Source organism: Perognathus longimembris, chromosome 23 (assembly GCF_023159225.1).
Source record: "Perognathus longimembris pacificus isolate PPM17 chromosome 23, ASM2315922v1, whole genome shotgun sequence".
NCBI lineage: Eukaryota > Metazoa > Chordata > Mammalia > Rodentia > Heteromyidae > Perognathus > Perognathus longimembris.
Window position 1 is genome coordinate 8,295,671 of NC_063183.1, and position 27,619 is coordinate 8,323,289.

Genomic DNA, 27,619 nt, shown 5'->3' on the forward strand with positions numbered 1-27,619 from the left:
GATCACTTTGGGCCAATGTGTTCTCATTTTACAAAATATTTTCATTTAGGTGAATCCAGAAAAACTGTGTTGTCCAAACCAACAGAGTCTTCCCCTGAGGTCATTAATTACTTAGGAAACAAGGCGTGTGAGTGCTACGTGTCCATTGCTGATTGGGCTGCTGTGCAAGAGTGGCAGAGTGCCGTGCATGACCTGAAGAAGAGCACTAGCAGTACTTCCCTCAACCTGAAGGCCGATTTCAACTACATCAAGTAATTAGTACTCCAGCAAAACGGATTTCCTCTAACTGTAATGTCTTCCTCCATGGAGGAGACATTTTATTTGTCAATACAGAAGGATTGTATTTTAATAACACTACTATAAAAGTGACTAGAGAGGACACACTAGAGATGAGAAGATAGATTCATACACTAGGGAATAAAAGATTGAAGAAAATTATCTCTGTTTTAGAAAGTATTCCATGGGGTATTTCAGGGGTTCATTCCTCTTTGGGTAAATAAATCAAGACAGTAGAAAGACTACCTCTCTAGAGGAAGAAATGGCTTCCACGAGGAGGAGGAGGCATGGGAGCAGTGAAAGAGGGGTTTACACTCAGGTGGGGTGATGAGGAAGGGTGGAAGGTTGATGTTGTTATGGAGGTCTCCTATTGTACCCATGTGCTGAGGGGGCCCTATGGCTAACAGGCTGCAGCATGGAGGATGAGGGAGATTGGGGGTGGGGAGAGAGGTGAGCAAGCTCAGATAGATATCTAATAGCTGTGACATTCCTGTTTCCTGGTCCAGTTTTAGTGCTAATTGCTAGTCGTGCCTTCAAAATAAAAGTGGTGGCAGATCTAAAAGTCATTTGTCATTGTGGCATAGTGTACTGCTTGTCTAGAACTTGTTCTTTCATTGAATGGTTCCATAGGCTGGAGAGGGTAGAACACAAACTGACCAATATTTTAATTACAGGTCACTAAGTAGTTTTGAGTCTGGAGAATTTGTTGAATGCACTGAACAACTAGAATTGTTACCTGGAGAAAACATTAATCTTCTTGCTGGAGGATCGAAAGAAAAAATAGGTATTTGCGAAAATAATTGTAAATAATCTGTGTGTGTGTGGGTGTTGTTTTGTGTTTGAGACATAGTCTGTGTTGCCCAAACTGACCTCAGACTTCCTTTAACCTAGGCTAGCCCTGAACTCTTGACTTTTTCTTTCCTTACTGTAAACCTGAGTGCTGACATTACAGATTTGCACCACCACAAATGACTTCAAAGTCAGTTTGTTTAGTGGACAAGTTTCTGAAATGATGTTGCATATATTTTGCTAAGAAATATGGAGGTTCCTGTACATTGCTTTGAGGGAAGTATGCACTCCCAGGGGAAGCCATAAATTTAGGTCGTTCTTTTTACATACGATTTGGGAAATAAAAAACAATTTGCTTAAAATTAAGTAAACTAGGAAAAGGCTGCATTAACATGTTGAGATTTCGTAGACATTTTGTTTGGAGAAGTACAAATCATCATTTCAGTTAAATATTTTTCATTCTGATGTGTCTCACTAATTATGATCTTGATCACACATTTGGTAAAATGTTACAATATGTAGTGAATATGAATATTCTGTTTGTTTGCCTTGCTTTTGAAGATGTAAATTTTGCCAACGTTGGTTAAGATTTGTCTTTTTAAATTGTAGGTAGCTTATTATTATTACTATTTTTTTGACATTTCTGGGGCTTGAACTCAGGGCCTGGGCCCTGTGCCTGAGCTTCTTTTGCTCAAGGCTAGCACTCTACCACTTGAGCCACAGTGCCACTTGTGGCTTTTTCTGTGTATGTGGTAATGAGGAATCAAACCTAGGGCTTTGTGCGTGCAAGGCAAGCACTCTACCACCAGGCCAAACTCCTGGCCTGCTTATTGATTTTTGAGCCTTTTAGAGTCCCAAATGATTTTAAGAACAAAAGGAGAATGTTTGCTTGCTTGCTTGCTTATTGATTGATTGATTGCTGGTTGTGGGGCTGAGCTCCTTTGCAGATGCCTAGCACTCTACCAATTTGAGCCACAGCTCCACTTTTGGTTGTTTCTTCTTTTCTTTCCTCCTCCTTCATCCTTTTTCCCCTTTTTCCTTCTTCCTCCTTCCTCCTCCTCCTTCTTCTAGTTCTTTTTTCTTGTCTTAGGGCTTGAACTCAGGGCCTTGGCACTGTTCCCAAGCTGCTTTTGCTCAGGGCTAGCACTCTACCACATGGGCCTCAGTGCCACTTCCTGTGTATGTGGTACTGAGGAATGGAACTCAGGGCTTCTAGAATGCTAGGCAAGCACTCACTAAGCCACATTTTCAACCCAAAAGGAGAAATTTTATATGAGGTCGTGGTTAGCTATCTACCAAATATGTTAAATTACAGTGTTTAGTGATCTGAATTTACAAATGAAAGAAGATATCTATTAATCATTGTTTAAATATTGCGAAGATAAATTCTCATTTTTGAACGTCAAAAGAAAATTATGTAATGAAATTTATCTAACTTCTTCAGATATGAAAAAACTACTTCCTAACATGTTAAGTCCGGATCCAAGGGAACTTCAGAAATCCATTGAAGTTCAGTTGTTAAGAAGTTCTGTCTGTTTGGCAACTGCTTTAAACCACGTAGAACAGGATCAGAAGTGGCAGTCTATAACTGAGTAAGTTCAATTTTATTTATTTTTTGGTGCCGGTACTGGGGTTTGAACCTTAGGGCCTCCTACTCTCTTCTTGGCTTTTTCATTCAAGTCTCTGCTCAACTACTTGAGCCATGGCTCCATTTCTTTTTGGTGGTTAGTTGGATGTTTTGAGTCTCACAGACTTTTCTGCCCCCCTCCCCCCAAGCTGGCTTCGAACCTCAGCCCTCATATCAGATTTCTAAGTAGCTAGGATTACAGATGTGAGTCACTGGCATCTTGTTAATATGTTCAGGAAGTAAAATCTGCATTATGTATAGTAACTTTATACACGCACGCACACGTGCGCACAAATGGGTAGGAGCACTCGGAGGAGATAGTTGCTGAATCAGTACTAATAGTTGTAGTTGTAGAAGTCATTATGATTGCTACTTGTCAAAACATATTAAGATAAAACGAAACAGTATAAAAATCCTTCAAAGCAAATGTCTGACTCGATCCTTTTACTATGGAGCAGGCTTGTCACTTTTCTTGATTTTGGATATGAAATGTAGTATCTTAGTACTGCTTCAGGACTTTCTAGTTGAATGATCTCATTAATTAATTGGGGTAAATATTTTCTTTCAGAAATGTGGTAAAGTACTTGAAGCAAACCTCTCGAATAGCTATTGGACCCCTGAGATTGTCTACACTAACAGTTTCCCAGTCCTTGCCTGTCCTGAGTACCTTACAGCTGTATTGCTCCTCTGCTTTGGAGAACACAGTTGCTAATAGACTTTCAACAGAGGTGTGTACAAATATGTTTTGTAAGCATATCTGCGGGATGGTAAGTGATCAGCCTAACTATAGAACCAAAGACCTTGTTCTTTCAGTTTTAAAAATAGTACTTACAGTTGAGCAAGCTATTGAATAACCCATCTGTAGACAGATTTCCATTTGAGATGTGTGTGGGGAAGATGGAAGAATCTAAGAACAGTATTTCAAGGATGATTAATTGTCTCATTAAGGTCTTTCTTTTTTATGTAAAAGAACTAGCGTATGCAAAGATTTTATTTAGGCAATAATATTTAAATTTATACAATAAATGCACTGTACATTTTTTTAGTAAAATGCATTTTAAAATAAAAATATATTTGCTTTCTTGGTAAGTGTCTTGGTAAGTTAGATTTAATATTCCAAATTTATTTTGCAAAACAGGCTGTCTTTTGGAGTGAATTTGTCTCTTGTAATGATGAGGTGAAAGGGAATAGGAGATAACTCAGTCTGAAGCTGCCTAACTATACTTGGGTCTTCTCATCCTAGTTGTGTGTCTATGAACCAACAGGGGTGTGTTTCACAGGCTCTGTTTCCTTTGGCAGGACTGTCTTATTCCACTGTACAGTGAGGCTTTGCGCTCCTGCAAGCAGCATGATGTGAGGCCCTGGATGCAGGCATTGAGGTATACCATGTACCAGAATCAGTTGTTGGAGAAAATTAAAGGTAAAACATCTTCTTGTTCTTCAAATTAGCTGTATTGACACAAGCTTAAAGTGTGTCGTTAGAGGCCTTTTGGCCCATCTCCCAACTGTGCAGCCACTACTACAAATAGAGAGTGTACTTTGACCCAGAAAGCCCCTCCTGTCTCTCCAGTCATCTTCCTCCTCCAGCCTGGCATTTACTGATTTGCTTTCTGTCACTGTGAATGGCTTAATCTTTGCTGGTATTGAGTGTAGCGGGATCATACAGCACAGTTTTCAGGTTCACTTACATTAAGACTATTGGCAAGGCTGGCCTTTTTATTGTTGAGTATATCACCATTCATCTCTTCATTCTCTAGTGAGTGTTTTTGTTTTTTCTCATTGGGCAGTTAAGTATGAAGCTGCAGTAAATGTTGATGTACAAGTCTTTGGTTTATTCTTTGAAATAAATCCTAGGAGAGATATTGTTAGGGTACCTTGGTAACCTAAACATTTGTTACTTTCCTTTAAAGTGGTTATTTCTAGAAGCTTATGTCTGTATACCAGGTACTTGGGAGGTGCAAATCAGAAAGACCAAGGTTCAGAGCCAAGCCAGGCAAAGAGTTACCATCTTAACAAACAGGTTGGGTATGGAGGTTCAAACTTGTAATCCCAAGTATAGGATTGTCTGAAGCTAACTTCTGACAAAAATGACAGGACCCCATCTGAAAAGTAGATAAAGCAAAGCTAGCTGGTGGAATACTTGTCTAGCCAACAGGGTCTGAGTTCAAACTTCAGTACTGCAAAACAAAAGCCTGAATACAATGGTGTTACATTTATATTTGTTTGGCATCTTATGATGGTTTCAGTTTTTTTAGCCTTTGCTATTGTCTGTCTTAGTAATTTTAGTCTTTTATTAAGTTTTTTTTTTTTTTTTTTTGGCCAGTCCTGGGCCTTGAACTCAGGGCCTGAGCACTGTCCCTGGCTTCTTCCCGCTCAAGGCTAGCACTCTGCCACTTGAGCCACAGCGCCGCTTCTGGCCGTTTTCTGTATATGTGGTGCTGGGGAATCGAACCTAGGGCCTCGTGTATCCGAGGCAGGCACTCTTGCCACTAGGCTATATCCCCAGCCCTTTTATTAAGTTTTAATCACAGAAAGTGAATGTAGTTGTATATCTTATGTTTCTTTGCAGTGAGTTAGATGAAGTCGAATTGGGGACTAATGAAACATTTTCTTTTCTCCAGAGCAAACAGTCCCAATTAGAAGCCATCTCATGGAGTTAGGCCTGACAGCAGCCAAGTTTGCTAGAAAACGGGGGAATGTGTCGCTTGCAACAAGACTGCTGGCACAGTGCAGTAAGGTTCAGCTGGGAAAGACAACCACTGCCCAGGATTTAGTCCAGCATTTTAAAAAACTCTCAACTCAAGGCCAAGTAGATGAAAAATGGGGGCCTGAACTTGATATTGAAAAAACCAAACTGTTGTATACAGCAGGTTAGTACAATGAATTATACTTACTATATAGTATAAGAAAAATTCGTGTGTATGATCTATATTGTGTATAGTTTTAGACAGTAGTAGAAAAAGTGAGAATTTTTTGTTGCTGAAGAAGGTTTAATTCCTGAGTTTTGTTACTGACATGTAATCCGGTGCTTTTAAAAGGAAGTGAATCTCTAATGCATGCTAATTTTAATTAACATTTACATTTTTTAAAAAGCAAAACATTGTGTTACTCTGAAATAATTTGACTTGCTTTTAAGGGTAAGTTTAAATTGTCTTTTGTGTTTGCTTGGTTCAGGTCAGTCAACACATGCAATGGAAATGTTGAGCTCTTGTGCTTTGTCCTTCTGCAAGTCTGCCAAAGCAGAATATGCAGTTGCTAAGTCAATTCTGACATTGGCTAAGTGGATCCAAGCAGAATGGAAAGAAATCTCCGGACAGCTGAAGCAGGTGTACAGAGCACAACAGCAGCAAAGCACCTCAGGCCTTTCTACTCTGTCAAAAAACATCCTCACTTTAATAGAGCTGCCCACTGCCAATACCATGGAGGAAGAGTACCCTCGGATTGAGAGTGAGTCGACAGGTAGGATTTGTTTTCTTTTCTTGAAAAATTCTAATTTTGGAAGGTTACAATTTATACTGTAATGCTTGCTATGGAGAAAAATATGACTGAAATATGTTCTGTGTTGCCTGGAAGTAATATACATTTCTTTAGGACCCAATATCATACATGTAACTTTCCAGATTCGAGCTGCTTTTATGACTTAGAGAGGTTTCTGTTGGAACTAAGGTCCTTCTCCTGATATCTCAAAGTTCATCTCACACCCATAAGGAGCAATAAAGATAGAGAACGCAGCCTGTGTTGGCCTTGAATGATGAAGCACAGGTTTCTTATTCCTCAGCGCAAGCCTCTTTCTTGATGTGTGCATGCTTGTGTGTGTATAGGCACTCACACTGCTCTCCCCCCTTCCCCCAATTTCTTGATCTCAACTGGGACTCTTACATTTGAGCCATGCTGTCAGCCTAACTTTTGGCTAATTATTTGGAGATGGAATTTTATGGGCTTTTTTGTCCAGGCTAGCTTTTTAAAACCATGATCCTCCAGTTCTCAGGTCTCAGCCTCCTGAGCAGCTAGTAGTATAGTATGAGTGACCAGCATCTGACTTCTAACACTAGTACAGTACTACTGAACAATAATGAATTTATAGGTAGTTCAGTCAAAATTCTTTTTCCTCTTCTTTTTTCCCCTCATCTTTCTTCCTTGTCCCCCTTTTCCTTCTCCTTCTCTTTCTCCTTTCTCTTCTTCCTTCTCTTCCTCCTCTCTGTCTTCTTCCTCCTTCTCCTCTTCATCATCCTCCTGGCAGTGCTAGTAAATGACCCAGCACCACCTCATATTAAGGAAGCGGCTACTGAGTTGTATCCACAGAAATCCACAGGATTTCTTTTTCTTTTTTTTCTTTTTGCCAGTCCTGGGGCTTGAACCTCAGGGCCTGAGCACTGTCCCTGGCTTCTTTTTGCTCAAGGCTACCACTCTACCACGTAAGCCACAGTGCCTCTTCTGGCCGTTTCTATATATGTGGTGCTGAGGAATCGAACCTATGGCTTCACGTATACGAGGCAAGTACTCTTGCCACTAGGCCATATTCCCAGCCCCATGTTTGGATTTCTTATTTGTATACTTCCTTAAGCATGGGAAGACTATACCATTATTTTGTTGTTCAAAAGCATAGGATTTGAATGACTTACATTGGTCTTATAATTCTAACATGTGCTCTCAGGTCTTGACATTCATAAAAGGACATGTTTTACATTCATTATAAATCTTGGCAAATGCATTGTATAGTAGGCAGTTTCTTCCTTTGGCAATGAAGATTTCTTCTTCAGCACTTGGGCATTATTTTTGCCCCAAATTTTAAAAATAATCTAGTCATGAAGAAATAGCTACTCAAATGCACAATGTTACATGTACTTAGGCAGTTTAAAAAGTGATCTGTCTCTAATGTTTACTGTATATGAAATGTTCTACAGCTGCTGAACCAGGCTTTACTTGAAATGCCAAATTAGTGATTTTAACCTAACATTTTAGAAAAGCACAATCTAAATTTGGGACTTAATTGGATTATGTATTATGGAAATTACTGATTGCTTGCTGATAACAAAGACCTAAAATTTTAATGAGAATGCCAGAAATTTCTAGATGTAACACTGAATTCTTTTATTCCCCTCCATCATGGCAGTGCATATTGGAGTTGGAGAACCTGACTTCATTTTGGGACAGTTATATCATCTGTCATCGGTACAGGCACCTGAAGTTGCTAAATCCTGGGCAGCATTGGCTAGTTGGGCCTATCGGTGGGGCAGGAAGGTGGTTGACAATGCCAGGTACGGTAGAGTTCATTGTGGAATTTAATGCGTTTAGTAAAAGGTCTAATAATTTGATGATGTTGAAGTAGCTGAAATACTTGATGACTTGTTTATTTTTATAGTCAGGGAGAAGGTGTTCGTCTGTTGCCTAGAGAAAAATCTGAAGTTCAAAATCTGCTTCCAGATACTGTAACTGAAGAAGAGAGAGAGAGAATATATGGTATTCTTGGACAGGCTGTGTGTCGGCCAGCAGGAATTCAGGCAAGGAAAACACGTTCCCATGTTGGTGTTTGGTAGTGGCTAGGTTGCAGCTCTACTCATTGGTTGTGTGTACTTCTTTTAACTATTGAATGAGGCAGTTACTACTGCAAATACAAACTTTAGAGTTTTAAGGTGAAAAATTAGTTTTATTTTTTTCCTCAGAACTTCTTGAGAGGCTGTTACCTCCTTAGGGGCCTTTTAAAACTAGGTGAAGTTCAGTGTATATAAATTAAATTTCTTTTAATTACTCTTGTGATCAGAAATTAGATTGTAGGGTTGGTGCTGCAGCTCAGTGGTAGAGGGTATACTTATCATGTGTGAAGATGTGGTTTCAATCCCCAGCACTGGAAAGCGGGGATGTTGGATTAGGTTCTGTACTCTAATTTGGGAACTATTAAACATACCAATGCATGAGCTTACCCCTACAGGTTCCAGTTGGTGCCTATGGTGTGTGTTTAAGCTTACCAGGTGATTTTCATAGTTGCCAGGGTGAAGACCAGTGGACTAAGTTAGGAGTAGTGTGCCCTCCCTCTTTGACCCAAGGGACTATCAATTCTTGAATTCTGTTGAGTGTTCATTTGCAGTCTTCAGAACACCTGGATTTCATTTGCCAGGCTAAACTCTGATGAGTTCTTCACTAAACAGTGGTATTTATAAGTCTCTGCAAAAGCAGGTAAAGCAGGTAGTGTAGGTATCTATGCAGTATTATAGAGAAAGGATCCTCTGTTGCTCATCTTCACTCTCCAGGTTTGAACTATCTAGGCAGAAGCTTGTAATTGAGAAGCTATTAAAGTGCAAACAACTCAGTCTTCAACCTTTGCTTCAATCCTTCTTCATTGGATTCATTAGTAAAAGCCTGTTGACATTGACTGAGTGAGCATAGCAGTAACAGTGTGGAATAACTCTCTTATGACTGTGCCTTTCTCACTTTGTTTAAAAATTGCCATTTTATGCCCAATTTTCCCCCAGGATGAGGATATAACACTTCAGATAACAGAGAATGAAGATAATGAGGAAGATGACATGGTCGATGTCATCTGGCGGCAGTTATTGTCAAGTTGCCCATGGCTTTCTGAACTTGATGAAAGTGCAACTGAAGGCGTTATTAAAGTGTGGAGGAAAGTTGTGGATAGAATCTTCAGCCTGTACAAATTGTCTTGCAGCGCATATTTTACCTTCCTTAAGCTCAATGCTGGTCAGGTAGGTGTCATTATGCTCTAAGAGAAATCATTTGTACTAGACATTCTCTTTAGTACAAAAGCAAGGGTAAGAAAAAGAACTTTCTTCCCTTTATTGTTCACTGTCAGATTCCTTTGGATGAGGATGACCCCAGGCTACATTTGAGTCACCGAGCGGAGCAGAGCACCGATGATGTGATTGTGATGGCCACCTTGCGACTGCTCAGGTTGCTTGTAAAACATGCTGGTGAGCTCCGACAGTACCTGGAGCATGGCTTGGAAACAACACCTACCGCTCCATGGAGAGGTGAAGCCTAAGTAAAATGCATCAGAGAATGTATGGATATATAAGTCAGGAAAAGAGAGAGTAGCTTCTTTATACTTTACTGAATGTGTTGCAGGATAGCCATGTTTACAGGGCATTCTATCTTGGACTGCTTGTTATGCACTAAGACTTTTCCAAAAAGTGAGATGGTGGTGAAAATAAATTGGAAAAGGTTTTTTTTAAACCTGGCCTTAGTAAAAGTTACTTGTCTCTACCTTCTTTTTTTTCCTTTGGCCAGTCCTAGGGCTTGGACTCGGTCTGAGCACTGTTCGTGGTTTCTTTTTGCTCAAGGCTAACACTCTACCACTTGAGTCACAGAGCCACTTCTGGCTTTTTCTTTTTATGTGGTGCTGAGGAATCAAACCCAGGGCTTCATGCATGCAAGGCAAGCACTCTTAACATTAAGCCATATTCCCAGCCCTGTCTCTACCTTCTTTGTAATAAGCATTTGTTGAAAATCCATTTATCTAGAACACTTTCTGATTAAAGGTTTATGCCCTACCAAACTTAGAAATCAAGAGCGTAGAAATCAATATGTAGTTTGTTGTTATTATTATAGGGGAAACTTTGAGTCCTTTAAATTTGTTCAGATACTGACAAACATCAGATTTTTAACCTTTGGCCTCCAATATATTGACAGGTTTTAATGGCTTTTTTTCTTATCCTGAAGGAATTATTCCTCAACTTTTCTCACGCTTAAATCACCCTGAAGTATATGTGCGTCAGAGCATTTGCAACCTTCTATGCCGTGTAGCTCAAGATTCTCCTCACCTCATACTGTATCCTGCAATAGTGGGGACCATATCACTCAGCAGTGAGTCCCAGGCTTCAGGTAGGCAATGTGGAAATAGATTACTTTTTGTATGCATTACCGTTTTTTTTGATATTTGTGTACTAGAGTTGATAGCTTGTATTTTTTTTTGGGGGGGGTGGGGAGGTTGTTCTGGTAGTAAGAACTATTTATCAAAGGGCTAAGCTATGGTATATGTGCCTGCACGATCTGTGTTTTGAGTGTTACCTTCAGTCCTTACTGTGACCCACAAGCCCAGGGAGAACTGGACTTCCTCCCATCAGTTCAGGCTCATGGACCTGATATTGACAGCTAAGGATTAGGCCAAATTCTAGACTGGGAGAAAACCTGATTTGTTAGGAACTCACCATCTTCATGGAGGTTTTTTTTTTAAGCTTGAAATGTTTATAAATTTAAATGGTCAGCTTGTGAAATGGCAGACTGTCCTTACTCTTTCTTAGTCGTCTTAATGCATAGAAGGAAACTAAGCTAAATGAGGTGTGTGAAGTCCAGTAGAGGACGGATGTTTTCTGTAATAGCATGTGCCCATGGAGCAGACCCTCATATTATCCCCTTTGCCCATTCCACGACAGGAAACAAGTTTTCGTCTGCCATTCCAACCTTACTTGGAAATATTCAAGGAGAAGAATTACTGGTTCCCGAATGTGAGGGAGGAAGTCCTCCCACTTCTCAGGATAGCAACAAGGATGAACCTAAGAGTGGATTAAATGAAGACCAAGCTATGATGCAGGATTGCTACAGCAAAATTGTAGATAAGCTGTCCTCTGCAAACCCTACTATGGTGTTACAGGTACAAAGAAAACAAACGTGCATGTTTTAAACAGTTTGATATACCCCACCCCTGAAATCCTGTCTTGTAAATAATGTTTAAGAAGCAAAGCTTCTAGGACAATCAATAATACTTTTGTTGATCTTTGTGGATCTAGTTGGGGGTTCTGTAGTTGTGTAGTGAGAACTTAACTTGTAGTGCTAATGTTTGGAATGCTGCATGTGAGCTGAGCTGAGCCACACTGAATGGGTGTCCTGTGTATGCAGGTCCAGATGCTGGTGGCGGAGCTGCGCAGGGTCACTGTGCTCTGGGATGAGCTCTGGCTGGGAGTTTTGTTGCAGCAGCACATGTATGTCCTGAGAAGGATTCAGCAGCTAGAAGATGAGGTGAAGAGAGTCCAGAACAATAACACTTTACGCAAGTATGCTTTTGTTCACTTCTTTTTTGCCAGTCCCGGGGCTTGAACTCAGGGCCTGAGCATTGTCTCTGGCTTCTTCGGCTTGATTCTACCACTTGAGCCACAGCACCGCTTTTAGTTTTTTTTGTGTATGAGGTGCTGAGGAATCGAACCTAGGATTTCCTGCATGGTAGGCAAGCATTCTACCACTAAGCCACATTCCCAGCCCTGTTTTTGTTCACTTTTGCCCAGAATATGAAGCTGCTCCTCTTCTTCTTTCTTCTTTCTTCTTTCTTCTTTCTTCTTCTTCTTCTTCTTCTTCTTCTTCTTCTTCTTCTTCTTCTTCTTCTTCTTCTTCTTCTTCGTCTTCGTCTTCGTCTTCGTCTTCGTCTTCGTCTTCGTCTTCGTCTTCGTCTTCGTCTTCTTCTTCGTCTTCTTCTTCGTCTTCTTCTTCTTTTTTAGGTGTAGTCTATATTTATAGCTACTTTGGGGCAGGAGAACTGGTCCTGGAGCTTGAACTTATTTAGTGCCTGGGCATTGTCCCCAAGCCTCTTTATGCTCAAGGCTAGTGCTCTAATTTGGGCTTTTTTCTGAGTTGTTAATTGGAAATAAGAGTCTCACAAACTTTTCTGGCTTTGAACCATGATCCTTGGATCTCTGCCTCCTGAGTAGCTAGGATTATAGACCTGAGCCACCAGTGCCTAGCCATCATAGCCACTTTTAACTAAACCTACGTTCACAATACTATGCAACCGTTAGGACTTGTATAATTTACTCCTTATCCTAAGTAAGCACAGTAATCATTAAGTACTGATTTTTTTCCATTCAAGGCTAATGTGGCCCCTGGTTACCCCTTTCTACACGTTAATTTTCTGGGCATTTTTGTTAGTACTCCACTAGTGGGTGATGGGATACCTCTGGTGGTTTGAATTTGCATTTCCCAGTGACTAAGATACAGAGCATCTTTTCAAGTGCTAACTCATTGTTGGTGAAACTTCTCTGGAGATTCTCAGCCCATTGTTGCTGGTTTTGAGTTGCATTGTGATTTTGTTGTTGAGTTACCAGAATTCTTTTTAGATAAAAGATTTGAAAATACTTTCCTATCTCTCTGGGTTGTCTTTTACTTTTTTACAATTTTTTTATTTTTTGCCATTCCTGGGGCTTGGACTCAGGGCCTGAGCATTGTCCCTGGCTTCTTTTTGCTCAAGAATAGCACTCTAGCTCTTGAGCCACGGTGCCTCTTTTGGCTTTTTCTATATATGTAGTGCTGAGGAACCGAACCCAGGGCTTCATGTATATGAGGCAAGCACTCTACCACTAGGCCATATTCGCAGCCCTCACAAAACGTTTTAAATTTCAGCTTAATCTATTTTTCCTCTTGGTGCCATATCAAAGGAGTCACTGCTAAATCTAGTGTCACAGAGCCTTTTCCTTTGTGTATATTTTATATATATATATAATAATTATGCTATAAGATCCAATTTCAGGTTTTCCCATGCAAATAGCCTATTTGCCCAACAACATTGAAAAGAGATGTTGCTTCTTACAGGCAGAGTTATTTTTCACACTGCTGTGTTAGTAGGTTACTTTGCCAATGTTTTATTGCTCTGTTTGTATTTATTCTTTGGTAATGTTTACTCATATTTCATACATTTGAAGTGTATCATATGGGGGGGGGATTTTAGTGTTAAATTTCCACACGTATTTGCAGTATATTCCAGTCAGTGTAAAACTTAAATACATTAACTTTTTGGATAACCATGTCTTGTTGAACAGAGAAGAGAAAATTGCCATCATGCGGGAAAAGCACACAGCTCTGATGAAGCCTATCGTGTTTGCACTGGAGCATGTGAGGAGTATCACAGCAGCACCTGCAGAAACGCCCCATGAAAAGTGGTTTCAGGATAACTATGGTGAAGCCATCGAAAATGCCCTAGAAAAGCTGAAGACCCCCTCAAACCCTGCAAAGCCTGGAAGCAGCTGGATTCCATTTAAAGAGGTATAAGATAGTCAGAAGAAAGGCTACTGGAGTGTGTCTATGTGAGTGAATATGTGCGCATGCCATGCACACGAGTGTGTGTTGTTTTGGATTGAACCTGAAGGGACTTGGGCATGCTGGTGAAGTCCTTTACCACTGAACCATATCCCCAGCTCCTCATCCATGTGCTGTATGTAACTAAAGAGTGTTCATGTGAAAGTATCACAGTTTATTCTGCCAGTTGATATTTGTATGATTGCCAATTACTTGTTTTTTATAAACAAGTTTGCTAAAGATCAATTTGAAAGTTTTCACAGAGACAGAATGTACTGTTTGTTAGTTCTGGTGCATTTGGTTGAGTTACCTACAAGTAGGTACATTAATTGGAACTCTGCTGTATTGTTTCCTGTAATTATTAGAAGGGCTTGTAGTTTTTAGCGTTAAGTAGCCAGAGCTGTGTTTACTTTTCTAGTAAAAGCATTCTTACCTAAAGCCATGTGTGGTGGTACATACCAGTAATCTCAGCACTTGAGGGGTCGGGGCTGGAGGATCTTGAATTCAAGCCCACCCAGGGCTATATGTGATGAGACTGTTTCAGAAACAAACTCTTTCCTGTTGTGCTTTCTTTGAAAGTTTTCTCAAGTCTCTTAGAAATATGCTTCGTTTTTCTCTTCTGCAATGCAATAAGAGTAGATGAGGCTTGATTTTTTTTCCTTAAAATTTAATGTGAATATCTTTTAAAGGGGCTTCCTAAGAGTAAGCATGCCCAGTAGCCATCTACTACATAAATCTTTTGCTCCATTGGGAGGACCACATTGATTTGTTTTGACATTGTTCAGGCATAATGGGGAAGTGAGTACTAAAAGCTGGAATTTGTGACTATAGTAATTTCTTTGTCTCCTATATTACATTGGTTATTTGGACAAAGGAGGAAGTGGAATGATCTTATCAAATGGGAATCAAGCAGACTATACCAATACCATTGTTTCACCTTCCAAGTGGTTCATATTCCCAGCAGCAGTTATGTGTAGGGCTGTAAAATCAGTGTGGAAGGAAATGTGTTATAATCCTAACATAGACTTATTTTCCCATCTTATGAGTATAGATAATGCTGAGTTTGCAGCAGAGAGCCCAGAAACGTGCAAGCTACATATTACGCCTTGAAGAAATCAGCCCATGGTTGGCTGCCATGACTAACACTGAAATTGCTCTTCCCGGGGAAATCTCAGCCAGAGACACTGTCACAATCCACAGCGTGGGTGGAACCATTACCATTTTGCCAACTAAAACCAAACCCAAGAAACTTCTCTTTCTAGGATCAGATGGGAAGAACTATCCTTATCTTTTCAAAGGTAGGACATAGCTTCAGTTTTACAAAAAGTGTGTGTGTGTGTGTGTGTGTGTATTATGAGAGAGAGAGAGGTGTGTTTTGAGAGGTTTATTCCTGGTGAGTTGCTGTATGTCCTTTAACTACATGGATAGTTTGAAATGCTAGTGTTTGAACAGCTGTAGTTGAATGTGTGCAGCAACATTCCTACCCTGACCCCTTGCATGTAAACCATTAGAAGCAGAACTGAGGCACCATGCATAATGCTAATTCCCGAATAGAGTCCTCTAACTTTCTCAAGAGTGTCTTATTGTTCTGTTTCTAGTTGAAAGCACAGGAAGTGGTAGACTTCGACTTCATTTGGTTACCTACTCTGGAAACTTTTTTTTTTAATTTCGTAGGACTGGAGGATTTACATCTAGATGAGAGAATAATGCAGTTCTTATCTATTGTGAACACCATGTTTGCTACGATCAATCGCCAGGAAACACCCCGTTTCCATGCCCGACACTATTCTGTAACACCACTGGGTACTCGGTCAGGCCTGATCCAGTGGGTGGATGGAGCCACGCCCTTATTTGGTCTTTACAAGCGATGGCAACAGAGGGAAGCTGCCTTACAAGCACAAAAGGTTGGCAAAAATTGAAATACATATTGTTTCACTTGAATGATTTTATGCAATTATAACATTCTCTAGTCATGTGGACTATTTCTAGACTACATTTGAAAGTATTTGCATATTAAGTATTAAAGTAGGAAACGCTTGTTTCGTGGAAAGTGATTGGTGGCGCAGGGTGGTATATGTGTGTGTGTGGAGATTTTTGTCATTTTTTAAAGTTCTTAATTCAAATGTAAAAGTTTAGTTCAAACCCTTTTGGTCTATTTTTGATGTCCATATCAGGGCCTGGGTACTGGTCCTTAGCTTTTTCACTCAAGGCTACACTCTACTACTTACTTGATACATAGCTCCACATTCAGGTTTTGGTGTTTAATTGGAGAAAAGAGTTCACTGTCTTAGGCTGGTTTTGAACTGTGTGCTTCAGATCTCAGCTTTCTGAGTAGATAGGATTTTTATTTTTTTATTTTGCCAGTCCTGGGGCTTGAACTCAGGGTCCAAGCACTGTCCCTGGCTTCTTTTTTGCTCAAGGCTAGCACTCTACCACTTGAGCCACAGCACTGCTTCTGGCTTTCTCTATATATATGTGGTGCTGAGGAATCGAACCCAGGGCTTAATGTATACGAGGGGAGCATTCTGCCACTAGGCCATATTCCCAGCCCCGTAGGTGTGATTCTCTGGTTCTCAGATAATACAAGCTGTTTCTTTGTAGGGTGTAGGGTTTGTTCTTTCAAAAACCAAAAATAGAGTCGTGGAAGATTCTTTTAACCAAACCCATTTTCTGAAAGAATGTTTATAAAAATAACATTTTAAGGGCTGGGAATATGGCCTAGTGGCAAGCTCTCTTGCCTTGTATACATGAAGCCCTGGGTTCGATTCCCCAGCACCACATATATAGAAAAGGGCCAGAAATGGCAGTGTGGCTCAAGTGGCAGAGTGCTAGCCTTAAGCAAAAGGAAGCCAGTGATAGTGCTCAGGCCCTGAGTTCAAGGCCCAGGACTGGCCAAAAAAAAAGAAAAATAACATTTTAAGATGTAGAAATGCCATTGGATTACTTATGGTTATTAACTGCTCAGTAATTAGTATTTTACATCTCAGTGCTTTCATTGATTTTATGAAGGTCTTTAGATTTGCAGGTAACTAGAAAGCTTTGAGACCCAGATTCTTTTAAATTTGATAAATGTAAAACTTTGAGGACAGGGCTGGAAATGTGGCTTAGTGGTAGAGTGCTTGCGTAGCACGCATGAGGCCTTGGTTTGATTCCTCAGTACCACATAAACAGAAAAACCCAGAAGTGGTGCTCAAGAGGTAGAGTGCTAGCCTTGAGCAAAAAGGAAACCAGGAACATTGCTCAGGCCCTAAGTTGAAGCCCCAGGACTGGCAAAAGGAACGAAACCAAAACTTTAAAGATAGAATTAGTCTTATGGCTTACTATATCATGTGGATTTTATAATTTGATTTAGACTAGGAGTTAAGGTTTCTTTTAGCAGCTGCCTGGGGGAATAGTACATGGCAGGAGCTAGAAGTAAATGCTCAAGCTCTTAAGTTTATATATAGTCTCAGCCTTACCTCAAGAAAATGCTTACAGTTCAGGGTAGGTATAGGAAGGAGTGAGACTTTAGATTTTAACAAGACTATTTTCTTTAATGTTTTCATGGTGCTTATAGCTCAAGTCTGGGGTCTTAACACACGCAAAACATGCTCAAGCAAGGCAAGACCTGTCCCTCTGGCACCAGAGTCACATTGTTAATTGTTCTGTGGCTCTTTGTTCTGTATAGGAGCTATACTATGCTTGTGTGCTGGTGCACTTGTGATCCAAGCACTCAGGAGACTAATGCAGAAGGATCTGAAGTTCAGGCCAAGCTGAGCTGTAGAGTGAAATGTTCCCTTGAAATACAAAGAGAAACAGATAAAATACTACTTCACATTCTGAATAATTTGTGTCATTGTTTTTTCTAATGTGTGTGTGTGTATGTGTTTTTTAGGCTCAAGATTCCTACCAAACACCACAGAATCCTGGCATTGTACCCCGTCCTAGTGAACTTTACTATAGTAAAATTGGCCCTGCTCTGAAAACAGTTGGCCTTAGCTTGGATGTGTCCCGTCGAGACTGGCCCCTACATGTGATGAAGGCAGTGTTAGAGGAGTTAATGGAGGCCACTCCCCCAAATCTCCTGGCCAAAGAGCTCTGGTCGTCTTGCACCACCCCTGATGAATGGTGGAGAGTCACACAGGTATAAGGTGTTTGGGTTTCAGCTATAACCACTTTCTTCTTCTCTGTCTGTGTGTCTGTCTGGTTTGTCTTTGTCCTCTTCCTCCCTCTGTCCCTAAAGACTTGGTAGTTTGAGACCTGTATATGAATCTTACTTTACAGTTAAAAAGTTGTAGCCATGTCTGTGTCTAAAGGCAGGAAGGAGCAGGTTGATGGATGAAGTGGAAAAGAATAAAATCTTAGGAGGGGAAAATCAAAGGAGTCTGGAGGGAAATTGTTGAAAACCCAGCATTCTGATGCTTACACAGCACCTAGAAGATCACCCATTGCAGGTGAGCTGCAGGCAGGGCGCTGAGCTCACAGAGCTGTATGAGCACATTAATCCCGCGCAGCAGGCTTGAGGAGCATTTCGTGTTGTCTGTTTTAAGATCAGGGGTGGGCTTCTTGTCAGTGGTAGAGCATGGGGAAGGCTTCGTGCTAATGATGCTTGCCTTACTTCCTGCCTCTAGTCTTATGCGAGATCCACTGCTGTCATGTCTATGGTTGGCTACATTATTGGCCTTGGAGATAGACACCTGGACAATGTCCTCATAGATATGACGACCGGGGAAGTGGTCCACATAGATTACAATGTGTGCTTCGAAAAAGGTAAGGTGAAAAGTGGACTTGCACTTCTTTCTATAGGAGGGTTAGGTGATTTCTTTGTAAGAGATAAAGTATAACTATTTGTCTTTTCAAGGTAAAAGTCTTAGAGTTCCTGAGAAAGTACCTTTTCGAATGACACAAAACATTGAAACTGCCCTTGGTGTAACTGGAGTAGAAGGTGTTTTTAGGCTTTCCTGTGAACAGGTATGTAGTTTTCTCTCTTACCCTGTAGTACTACTGTACCTATTGAATGGATGAGACCTGTGGAATGAAAAATTTTTAAAAATGTGAGGATCTGGGTGGTTCATCTTTATAACCTTAGCTCCTCAGGAGGCTTACATCTGAGATCATGGTTTGAAGCCAGCCTGGGCAGGAAAGTCCATAAGATACTTATCTTCAATCTAACACCAGAAAAGCCAGCAGTGGAGCTTTGTATGGCTCACGTGGTAGAGTGCTTGCTCTGAGCAAAAAGCTGAGAGACAGCACCTAGGCCCTGAGTTGAAGCCACATGACTAATACAAAGAAGAAAAAGAAAAATATTTAGAATTTCATTGAGGAAACTTACTTGAGACTCTTCTGAAATAGGTGCTACACATTATGCGGCGTGGCCGTGAGACTCTGCTGACGCTGTTGGAGGCCTTTGTGTACGACCCCTTGGTGGACTGGACGGCGGGAGGTGAGGCTGGGTTTGCTGGCGCTGTCTACGGTGGAGGTGGCCAGCAGGCCGAGAGCAAGCAGAGCAAGCGAGAGATGGAACGAGAGATCACCCGCAGCCTCTTTTCTTCCAGAGTAGCTGAAATAAAGGTGAAGATGAGTAGTGTAATAAGTTACTGACATCTTTCTATTGAACAAATAAATATGTCCATAATAAAGCCCTGGTGGATTCCTATAATCCTAGCTGCTCTGGAGGCTAAGGGCTCAAGTGGTAGAGGGCCAGCTTTGAATGAAAAAGTCAGGTGGGAGGATCCTGAGTTCACACTTAAGTTTAAGTACTGATACCAGAAAACAATTTGAAAAAGCTTCTGTAGTGGTGTTTTTTTGTTTTGTTTTGTTTTTTGCCAGTCCCTGGGCTTGAACTTAGGGCCTGAGCACTGTCCCTGGCTTCTTTTTGCTCAAGGCTAGTGCTCTATCAGTTGAGCCACAGTTCCACTTCTGGCCTTTTCTATATATGTGGTGCTGAGGCATTGAACCCAGAGCTTTATCTGTACAAGGCAAGCACTTTACCACTAGGCCATATTCCCAGCCCCCCAGTCTCTCTCTCTCTCTCTCTCTCTCTCTCTCTCTCTCTCTCTCTCTCTCTCTCTCTCTCTCTCTCTCTCTATCTCTCTGTGTGTGTGTGTGTATTTTTTTCCTCCAAGACTGTAGTTTATAATGGAATGAAAGTGAAATGTGAGAATTTGATGCTATCTCTTTATTAGGCAGTGCTCCCATCCAGACACTCACAGTTACTTAACCACTCCTAAGAGGTAGGTTAATGATTTGGGAAACATGTAACCAGTTTAAGTGCTTCCTAGTTGAGTAGCCTTACCTCCCTCTCTGTAGCTGGTGATGCCAGTTTGTTCTGTGTAATGTGCTGTTAGGAAGCAGTGATTGTATACATTCTAATGTGTCGGTGATCTTTGTGTGGAAAGGCAGGTGGTTCCATCTTCCCTTCATGCTTCTGTTGAAGTTTAGGTAGGGCAATACATTCATGTCCTTCTTGTGCAGACATCCTTGAGTCACTGCTGACCTGTATTCTCCCTAACCACAATCCCTTTCTTTAGGTGAACTGGTTTAAGAACAGGGATGAGATGCTGGTTGTGCTTCCCAAGCTGGACAGTAGCTTAGAGGAGTATCTCAGCCTACAAGAGCAGCTGACAGATGTGGAAAAACTACAGGGCAAGCTGCTGGAAGAAATAGAGTTTCTAGAAGGAGCTGAAGGAGTGGATCATCCTTCACACACACTGCAACACAGGTTTGTTTGTTTGTTTGTTGTTGTTGTTGTTTTTACTTTTCTGGTACTGGGGATTGAACCCAGTACACTGTACTCGCTAGGCAAGTGCTTTGCCACTGAGCTACATCCCCGCCCCTGCAATGCAGGTTTGAAACAGTGTTGATTTTGTGTTTGTAAAAGTATGTCAACTTGAATTATGATTAATCAGTAGCAGCTCATAAAGCCAGGAAAAGTTCTCTTAAGGACCTTAGTTTTAAAGTGTTAATAAGCAATTTACTTAAATGTGTAAGCGGTTACAGGAGTTAAGTAGTCTTAGTGATTTGAACATACTTGGATTCATTAAAAAAAATGAGGCTTGGGTTTCTCTAGCTGTCTTCTCAGTCCTTCCTTATTTGTACAGAGGCACTGTTTTCATCTGCTGTGTTGTTTTTCACCTATTCAGTTAAATGGAGGGATCTGAGCGACTGGACTTCCACCACACATGCTCAGTGCTACTGCTCAGTAGTGTGGAGTTGAATGTTCAAGTGCCAGGCATAGCAGGAGGCCCGCAGGCCCACACATCTGTCAAGCTTCGGTTTTCTACCTTCAGGAGTCTCAAAACCTGGCAGAAGTGGTAGACTTACTTACAGTGTTGCATAGCCGTGGTAATTACAGGACTAGGAAAACTGAAAGGAGTAAGAAACATTTGAGCAAGGCCCTCAATTGAAGAGCTGCTAACCAGATAGATTTTCTAAGTCTGACTGAGCATGGTCCAGGTTGTTAAATAGGTAGAAGAATGAGCATCCGATGATCTGTGGTTGGTTGGTTTGTTTCTCCTGGCAGGTATTCTGAACATACTCAACTGCAGACTCAGCAAAGAGCAGTTCAGGAAGCAATCCAGGTCAAGCTGAATGAATTTGAACAGTGGATAACACATTATCAGGCTGCGTTCACTAATTTAGAAGCAACACAGCTTGCAAGTTTACTTCAGGAGATCAGCACACAAATGGACCTAGGTATGAGTTGGCTTCTTTTGCATATTACCTGGGCATGGGTTCTCTGTGTGAACTTCTGGTTTGTACTCTAATTGAAATGTGATTGTCTTTTACTGAAAGGTCCCCCGAGCTATGTGCCAGCAACAGCCTTTCTACAGAATGCTGGCCAGGCCCACCTGATCAGCCAGTGTGAGCAGCTGGAGGGTGAGGTTGGCGCTCTTCTGCAGCAGAGACGCTCGGTGCTTCGTGGCTGTCTGGAACAGCTACACCACTATGCAACCGTCGCTCTACAGTATCCAAAAGCCATATTTCAGAAACACCGAATTGAACAGTGGAAGACCTGGATGGAAGAGCTTATCTGCAATACCACAGTAGAGCGCTGTCAAGAACTCTACAGGAAGTAAGTTGAAAGTAGCCAGTTTTCCTTCATTTCCCAGTAGTGTTCAGTTTTTGAATCACATTAGTATTATTTTCTCTGGAAAGGTGAAATCGGAATGGAGTCATAATCCCCCCCTCCCCCCCAATCCCCAGTGGAGACAGGGTCTGTCCTTCTGCCTCAGCCTCCCAAGTAGCAGGTTTTAGATATTTGCCACCACTCCTGGCTGTTTTGGCTTTAAAAGGATGTGAACCATTTTTTCTCTTAATAGGCAGTATTTTTCTTTCTTTTAATTAGTTAAGGTATATCCCACTGGTAGGATTAGTTTATGGAAAGCTAGTCTCAAAACTTGACTGTATTGGTCAATAAATAATTTTAGGAATTTGCTTAAGCTATTTAGACTTATCTGAGAAATGGACATTATGAGTCCTGCTTGTGTATCTGTGTGTCTGTCTGTGTCAGTCCTTGGGTTTGCAGGGCCTGGGTGCTGTCCCTGAGCTTTTCTTTGCTCAGGGCTAGCATCTTGTCATTTGAGTCACACCTCCAGTACCATCTTGGTGGTTAATTGGAGCTAGGAATTTCATGGACTGTCCTGTCCAGGCTGGCTTCAAATCTCTATCCTCAGATCTCAGCCTCCTGAGTAATTAGGGTTACAGTTGTGACCCATCGGCACTCAGCTTGCTTACTGCTCTTCAATTGACGTAGAGACAAAGTTAGCTTACATAATTTGTAAAGCATGAATGTTAACACTTTTTTGTTTTTATAGATATGAGCTGCAGTATGCTCCCCAGCCACCCCCAGCTGTGTGTCAGTTCATCACCGCCACTGAAATGACCCTGCAGCGTTATGCAGCGGACATAAACAGTAGGCTTATCAGACAGGTGGAACGTTTAAAACAAGAAGCTGTCACCGTGCCAGTTTGTGAGGACCAGTTGAAAGAAATTGAACGTTGCATTAAAGTTTTCCTTCATGAGAATGGAGAAGAGGGATCTTTGAGTCTAGCAAGTGTCATTATTTCTGCCCTTTGTACACTCACGAGGTGAGTTAGCCATTTCATTGTCTAAAATCGGATGCCTTATTAAGATTTCATGTTTTCTTTTTAATCCCATACAAGTGCTTTTGTAATTTTCCTTAGTCTCTTTAGAGTTGCTTTCTTTTCAGATTTTGAAGTCTCCACTAATGTATGTATGCTTAACTGAGTCACTTCATTGTGCTCATGTTTATTACCCACCCCACTTAGGCGCAACCTAATGATGGAAGGGGCAGCCTCAAGTGCTGGGGAACAGCTGGTTGACCTGACCTCCCGGGATGGAGCCTGGTTCTTGGAGGAGCTGTGCAGCATGAGTGGGAATGTCACCTGCTTGGTTCAGTTACTGAAGCAGTGCCACCTGGTGCCGCAGGACTTGGACATCCCAAACCCACTAGAGGCCTCCGAGGCTGTTCACTTAGCCAATGGCGTGTATACCTCACTGCAGGTAAACATACCTAAGTTTTCTAAGTTTATTTAGGATACTGAGCATTGTCTTTCTCATTAAAAGAAAACTTGGACTTTCTCTTGGTGGTTTAAACAGTCTTTTAAGTAAAGATCAAAACTGAGTGTGGTAGAGTTTTTGGAAACTAGGAGAATCATAAATTGGACATCAGCCTTGGCTACATTTATTTCTTTTTTTTTTACTTTTTCTAGTCATTACTTGGTTATAATTGCATACTTTGTTTCCCACTTTTATGGCATTAAATCTTCCTTTACCCTTAAGCCCAAAATACATGCTTCTTGTGTGTTCATAGGAATTGAATTCAAATTTTCGACAAATCATATTCCCAGAAGCGCTTAGATGTTTAATGAAAGGGGAGTCCACCTTAGAAAACATGCTTCATGAACTGGACAGTCTCATTGAGCAGACAGCTGATGGCGCTCCTCTGCAGACTATAGTTGAATCTCTTCAAGCCTACTTAAGAAATGCAGCTATGGGACTCGAAGAAGAAACACATGCCCATTACATCGATGTTGCCAGGCAAGTGAATGCTAGCTATGTATTGTCGCTCCATGAAAGATAGGGGGCAGCTAGGCAAAGGGATTCCAAGCTCAAACTACTGTAAGTTTAATTTTCAGAGCAAGTATAATTATAAATGCTTATAGTTGTGCCTTTAGTAGGGGGAGGGACTAGTGAAGAGGTTTAAATGCAGGACTCATACTTGCTAGGCAGGCGCTTTATCACTTGAGCCATGCTTCTGTCTTTCTTTTTCTTAGTCATTTTTCAGATAGACACATTTTTCTTTAGGCTGCTTGTGGACCATGATCGGTCGGTTGGTCTGTCCCTCCCTCCCTCCCTTCCTGTCTCCCTGTCTCCCTGTCTCCCTGTCTCCCTTCTTGCTTTTTGCCAGTTCTGGGGCTTGGACTCAGGGCCTGGGCACTGTCCCTGGCTTCTTTTTGCTCAAAGCTAGAACTCTACCACTCGAGCCACAGCACCATTTCTGGCCTTTTCTGTTTATGTTGTACTGAAGAATGGAACCCAGGGCTTCATGCATGCTTGGCAAGTACTCTACCACTAAGCCACATTCCCAGCCCCGGTCTTTCTATTTTAGTCCTCCTGTATAGCTAGGACCATTAGCTAGCATCACCATGCCTATCTTACTGGTTGAGATGGGGCTTTGCTAATTTTTTTGCCCAGATGTTTCTTTGTATTGCAACCCTCCCTCCTTGTCTCTACCTATAGAGTAGCTGGAATTATAGGTGTTAGCTACTGCACCCAGCTCAGGTACCTTTAAAAAATATTCTATAATGATTCCAGTTTCACTGGATGCCTCCTCATTCACCCTCTTCCAGTGTCTGGAGACTTTACCTCCAAAATAACCAGCAAAAGCTGGGCTGGAGGTATGACTCACATGGTAGAGCCCCCACCGAACAAGCAAATGGAAAGAGAGTGAAGGCACTGAGTTCATGCCCGGGTACCAATTGAAGAGGAAAAAAAGTAGTATAATGAATTCCTTCTTTTCCCCCTGGTAATCATCTGCCGTTTTCAATCTTATTTCTTATATTGCTTCAGTTTTTAAAAATTTTACTTTATTTTTATCTTTCAGTTAGCATACATTTATAAAATATATTTTTGGTTGTTTGAGTCATACAATAAGATAAAAAAGTATAACTGATTTTAAAAGTCAGCTTAAATACTAGTTTCAATTATTCGTGTAATAGTTTGTCTTAATTTCTAGCAATACAAGAAAGTTAGGGCTCGAGGTGTAGCTTAAGTAGTAGAACGCCGACCAAATAAACATGAGTTTCTGTGTCCCTTTCACACGAGTTTATCTGCTGTCTTTCCCAAGGCTCTCCCGCCCCTCACATTGAGTGTGTGCTTAGGATGACAAGCTGCATACTCACTTCTGTGGTAGCCTATGTGTACCTTGTGTGAGTCTCAAAGAAAATTAGAACCTTGTCTTGCAGATCTTTTCCAATAGAAATTATTCTGGCTAACATTTTAAATTATGCTAAAACCTTTTCATGGTTCCATTTATTAGGAATGATTTCTCTGTGTCACAGATAAAGATGAAACTAGTTAACTGTTTTACTGATAGTAATTGTAAATACTTGCAATTATATTTTGCTTTTTATATAAAATGTTTAGCATTTCAGGATATATTAGCATTATATATCTCTTAATGGTAAGGATAGATGACATTAAACTCACAAAGACTGCATTCAAAATGTACATAATTCCAGAAATAGAGTTGTGGCCCAAGTGTTAGAGCACCTACCCCTAGCAAGTGTAATGTCCTCAGTTTAGGGCTTGGATTGCCAAAAAGAAAACAAAACACAGGGTACATAATTCTAAACTAAAAACATTTACCCAAAATGCTTTGGTTTGTTCTCTCTCTCTCTATCTGTGTGTCTTTTCTTTTTTGGTACTGGGGATTGAACCCAGGACCTGTTGCACTTGATAGGAAAGTGCTTTGCCACTGAGCTACATCCCAGCCCCGTTTGTTGTTTCTATCATGTGATTAGAAAACTTTGCTTGGGGGCTGGGGATACGGCCTAGTGGCAAGAGTGCTTGCCTCGTATACATGAAGCCCTGGGTTCGATTCCCCAGCACCACATATATAGAAACCGGCCAGAAGTGGCGCTGTGGCTCAAGTGGCAGAGTGCTAGCCTTGAGCAAAAAGAGGCCAGGGACAGTGGTCAGGCCCTGAGTCCAAGGCCCAGGACTGGCCAACAAAAAAAAGAAAACTTTGCTTGAAATACAAGCTTTAGAATTATCCATGACATTGGTCTGGGATGGAGTTAAGATTATTTCACATTTTGAGCATAAAGTGATACTAATATTTTATGTAATGATTTTTAAAATGTCATAATTCAAGTTTGTGTAAAGTTTAATGGTACTGGATTAGCTTTGTTGGTTTTATGTAGTTGGCAGGAAATGCCATTTACTCATGGCATTCCTTCTTCAAGCCAGATTTGCTGACAGTGCATACTATCCCTGAGATAGCTGGCTTGTGTTCCCTCCTCTTGCATTTCTCTTCAGGGCGGGTCTTAACTCTGCTTCCTTTTTCTCTAGAGTACTGCATGCCCAATATGGTGAATTAATCCAACCAAGAAATGGTTCTGTTGATGAAACACCCAAAATGTCAGCTGGCCAGATGCTCTTGGTAGCATTTGATGGCATGTTTGCTCAGGTTGAAACAGCTTTTGGTTTATTAGTTGAAAAGGTAAATATGAGGTTGGCTTTATGAATTATATAAGTGCAATGCAGTATATTGAGTGTGAGAACAGAAGAAATGATTTTTTTTTTTCATTTACAAAGTTAAATAAGATGGAAATTCCTGTTGCTTGGCGGAAGATTGATATCATACGGGAAGCCAGAAGTACCCAAGTTAATTTTTTTGATGATGACAATCACCGGCAGGTGCTAGAAGAAATTTTCTTTCTAAAAAGACTACAGACAATTAAGGAGTTCTTCAGGCTCTGTGGTACTTTTTCTAAAACATTGTCAGGTAATATTTTACCTTTAAACATCTAGGTGTAACTTTTTGGAAGGGGGCATTGTGAAGTAGGCTTCATATAATTGTATATTCATAAAATCTGAAGTGCTTGGAATATGTAGCATTTCTCCCTGCTTTGGAAAGGTTATATTTTTATTATCTTTATGTAGTTGTATGAAGGAGTTTCCAATTCAGCATGTCAGTTTCTGAATATAATGCATCTCGATCCATATCCCTCATCATTCTGCTCCTCTACTACCCCCACCCCCCAGCTCACCTTTCTCCTCCCCTCCCTTTTTAAAAAAAAACAAAAACAAAACAAAAACTAATCTTATTTCTGCATGAGACACTTCAAGAAAATTTTCCTTTTCTTAGGATCAAGTTCACTTGAAGATCAGAATACTGTGAATGGACCTGTGCAGATTGTCAATGTGAAAACACTTTTTAGAAACTCTTGTTTCAGTGAGGACCAAATGGCCAAGCCCATCAAGGCCTTCACAGCTGATTTTGTGAGGCAGCTCTTGATAGGGCTCCCGAACCAAGCCCTGGGCCTCACTCTGTGCAGCTTTATCAGTGCCCTGGGCGTGGACATCATTGCCCAGGTGGAGGCCAAGGATTTTGGTGCTGAAAGCAAAGTTTCTGTGGACGACCTGTGCAAGAAAGCGGTGGAGCACAACATCCAGGTGGGGAAGTTCTCCCAGCTGGTGATGAACAGGGCAACTGTGCTGGCCAGCTCCTATGACACAGCATGGAAGAAGCACGACCTGGTGCGCAGGCTGGAAACTAGCATTGCCTCCTGTAAGACGAGCCTGCAGCGGGTCCAGCTCCAGATTGCCATGTTCCAGGTAAGCTTGAAAAGTGGAGGCATCTGTATAACTTACCAAGACAAGAGGAAGAAGTTTCACTTCCTCAGC

General features: G+C 41.1%; 1 protein-coding gene across 3 annotated transcripts in view; it reads left to right on the top strand.

Moving 5' to 3' along the window:
• Smg1 (SMG1 nonsense mediated mRNA decay associated PI3K related kinase) overlaps positions 1-27,619 on the top strand; it is a 93,060-nt gene that overhangs the window by 49,624 nt on the left and 15,817 nt on the right. For all 3 annotated transcript variants that reach the window (XM_048332561.1, XM_048332558.1, XM_048332560.1), the window contains 30 exons: positions 50-251; positions 951-1,060; positions 2,510-2,657; positions 3,261-3,420; positions 3,992-4,112; positions 5,314-5,562; positions 5,867-6,151; positions 7,806-7,950; positions 8,055-8,193; positions 9,163-9,393; positions 9,501-9,678; positions 10,367-10,528; positions 11,080-11,297; positions 11,543-11,697; positions 13,450-13,672; positions 14,757-15,003; positions 15,380-15,609; positions 17,580-17,828; positions 18,316-18,454; positions 18,546-18,655; positions 19,037-19,255; positions 20,215-20,405; positions 21,207-21,379; positions 21,479-21,758; positions 22,501-22,773; positions 22,975-23,209; positions 23,520-23,746; positions 26,282-26,432; positions 26,528-26,717; positions 27,081-27,550. In XM_048332561.1, the coding sequence (XP_048188518.1) occupies positions 50-251; positions 951-1,060; positions 2,510-2,657; positions 3,261-3,420; positions 3,992-4,112; positions 5,314-5,562; positions 5,867-6,151; positions 7,806-7,950; positions 8,055-8,193; positions 9,163-9,393; positions 9,501-9,678; positions 10,367-10,528; positions 11,080-11,297; positions 11,543-11,697; positions 13,450-13,672; positions 14,757-15,003; positions 15,380-15,609; positions 17,580-17,828; positions 18,316-18,454; positions 18,546-18,655; positions 19,037-19,255; positions 20,215-20,405; positions 21,207-21,379; positions 21,479-21,758; positions 22,501-22,773; positions 22,975-23,209; positions 23,520-23,746; positions 26,282-26,432; positions 26,528-26,717; positions 27,081-27,550 (6,110 nt within the window). The remainder of the gene's footprint in view (positions 1-49; positions 252-950; positions 1,061-2,509; positions 2,658-3,260; positions 3,421-3,991; positions 4,113-5,313; positions 5,563-5,866; positions 6,152-7,805; positions 7,951-8,054; positions 8,194-9,162; positions 9,394-9,500; positions 9,679-10,366; positions 10,529-11,079; positions 11,298-11,542; positions 11,698-13,449; positions 13,673-14,756; positions 15,004-15,379; positions 15,610-17,579; positions 17,829-18,315; positions 18,455-18,545; positions 18,656-19,036; positions 19,256-20,214; positions 20,406-21,206; positions 21,380-21,478; positions 21,759-22,500; positions 22,774-22,974; positions 23,210-23,519; positions 23,747-26,281; positions 26,433-26,527; positions 26,718-27,080; positions 27,551-27,619) is intronic.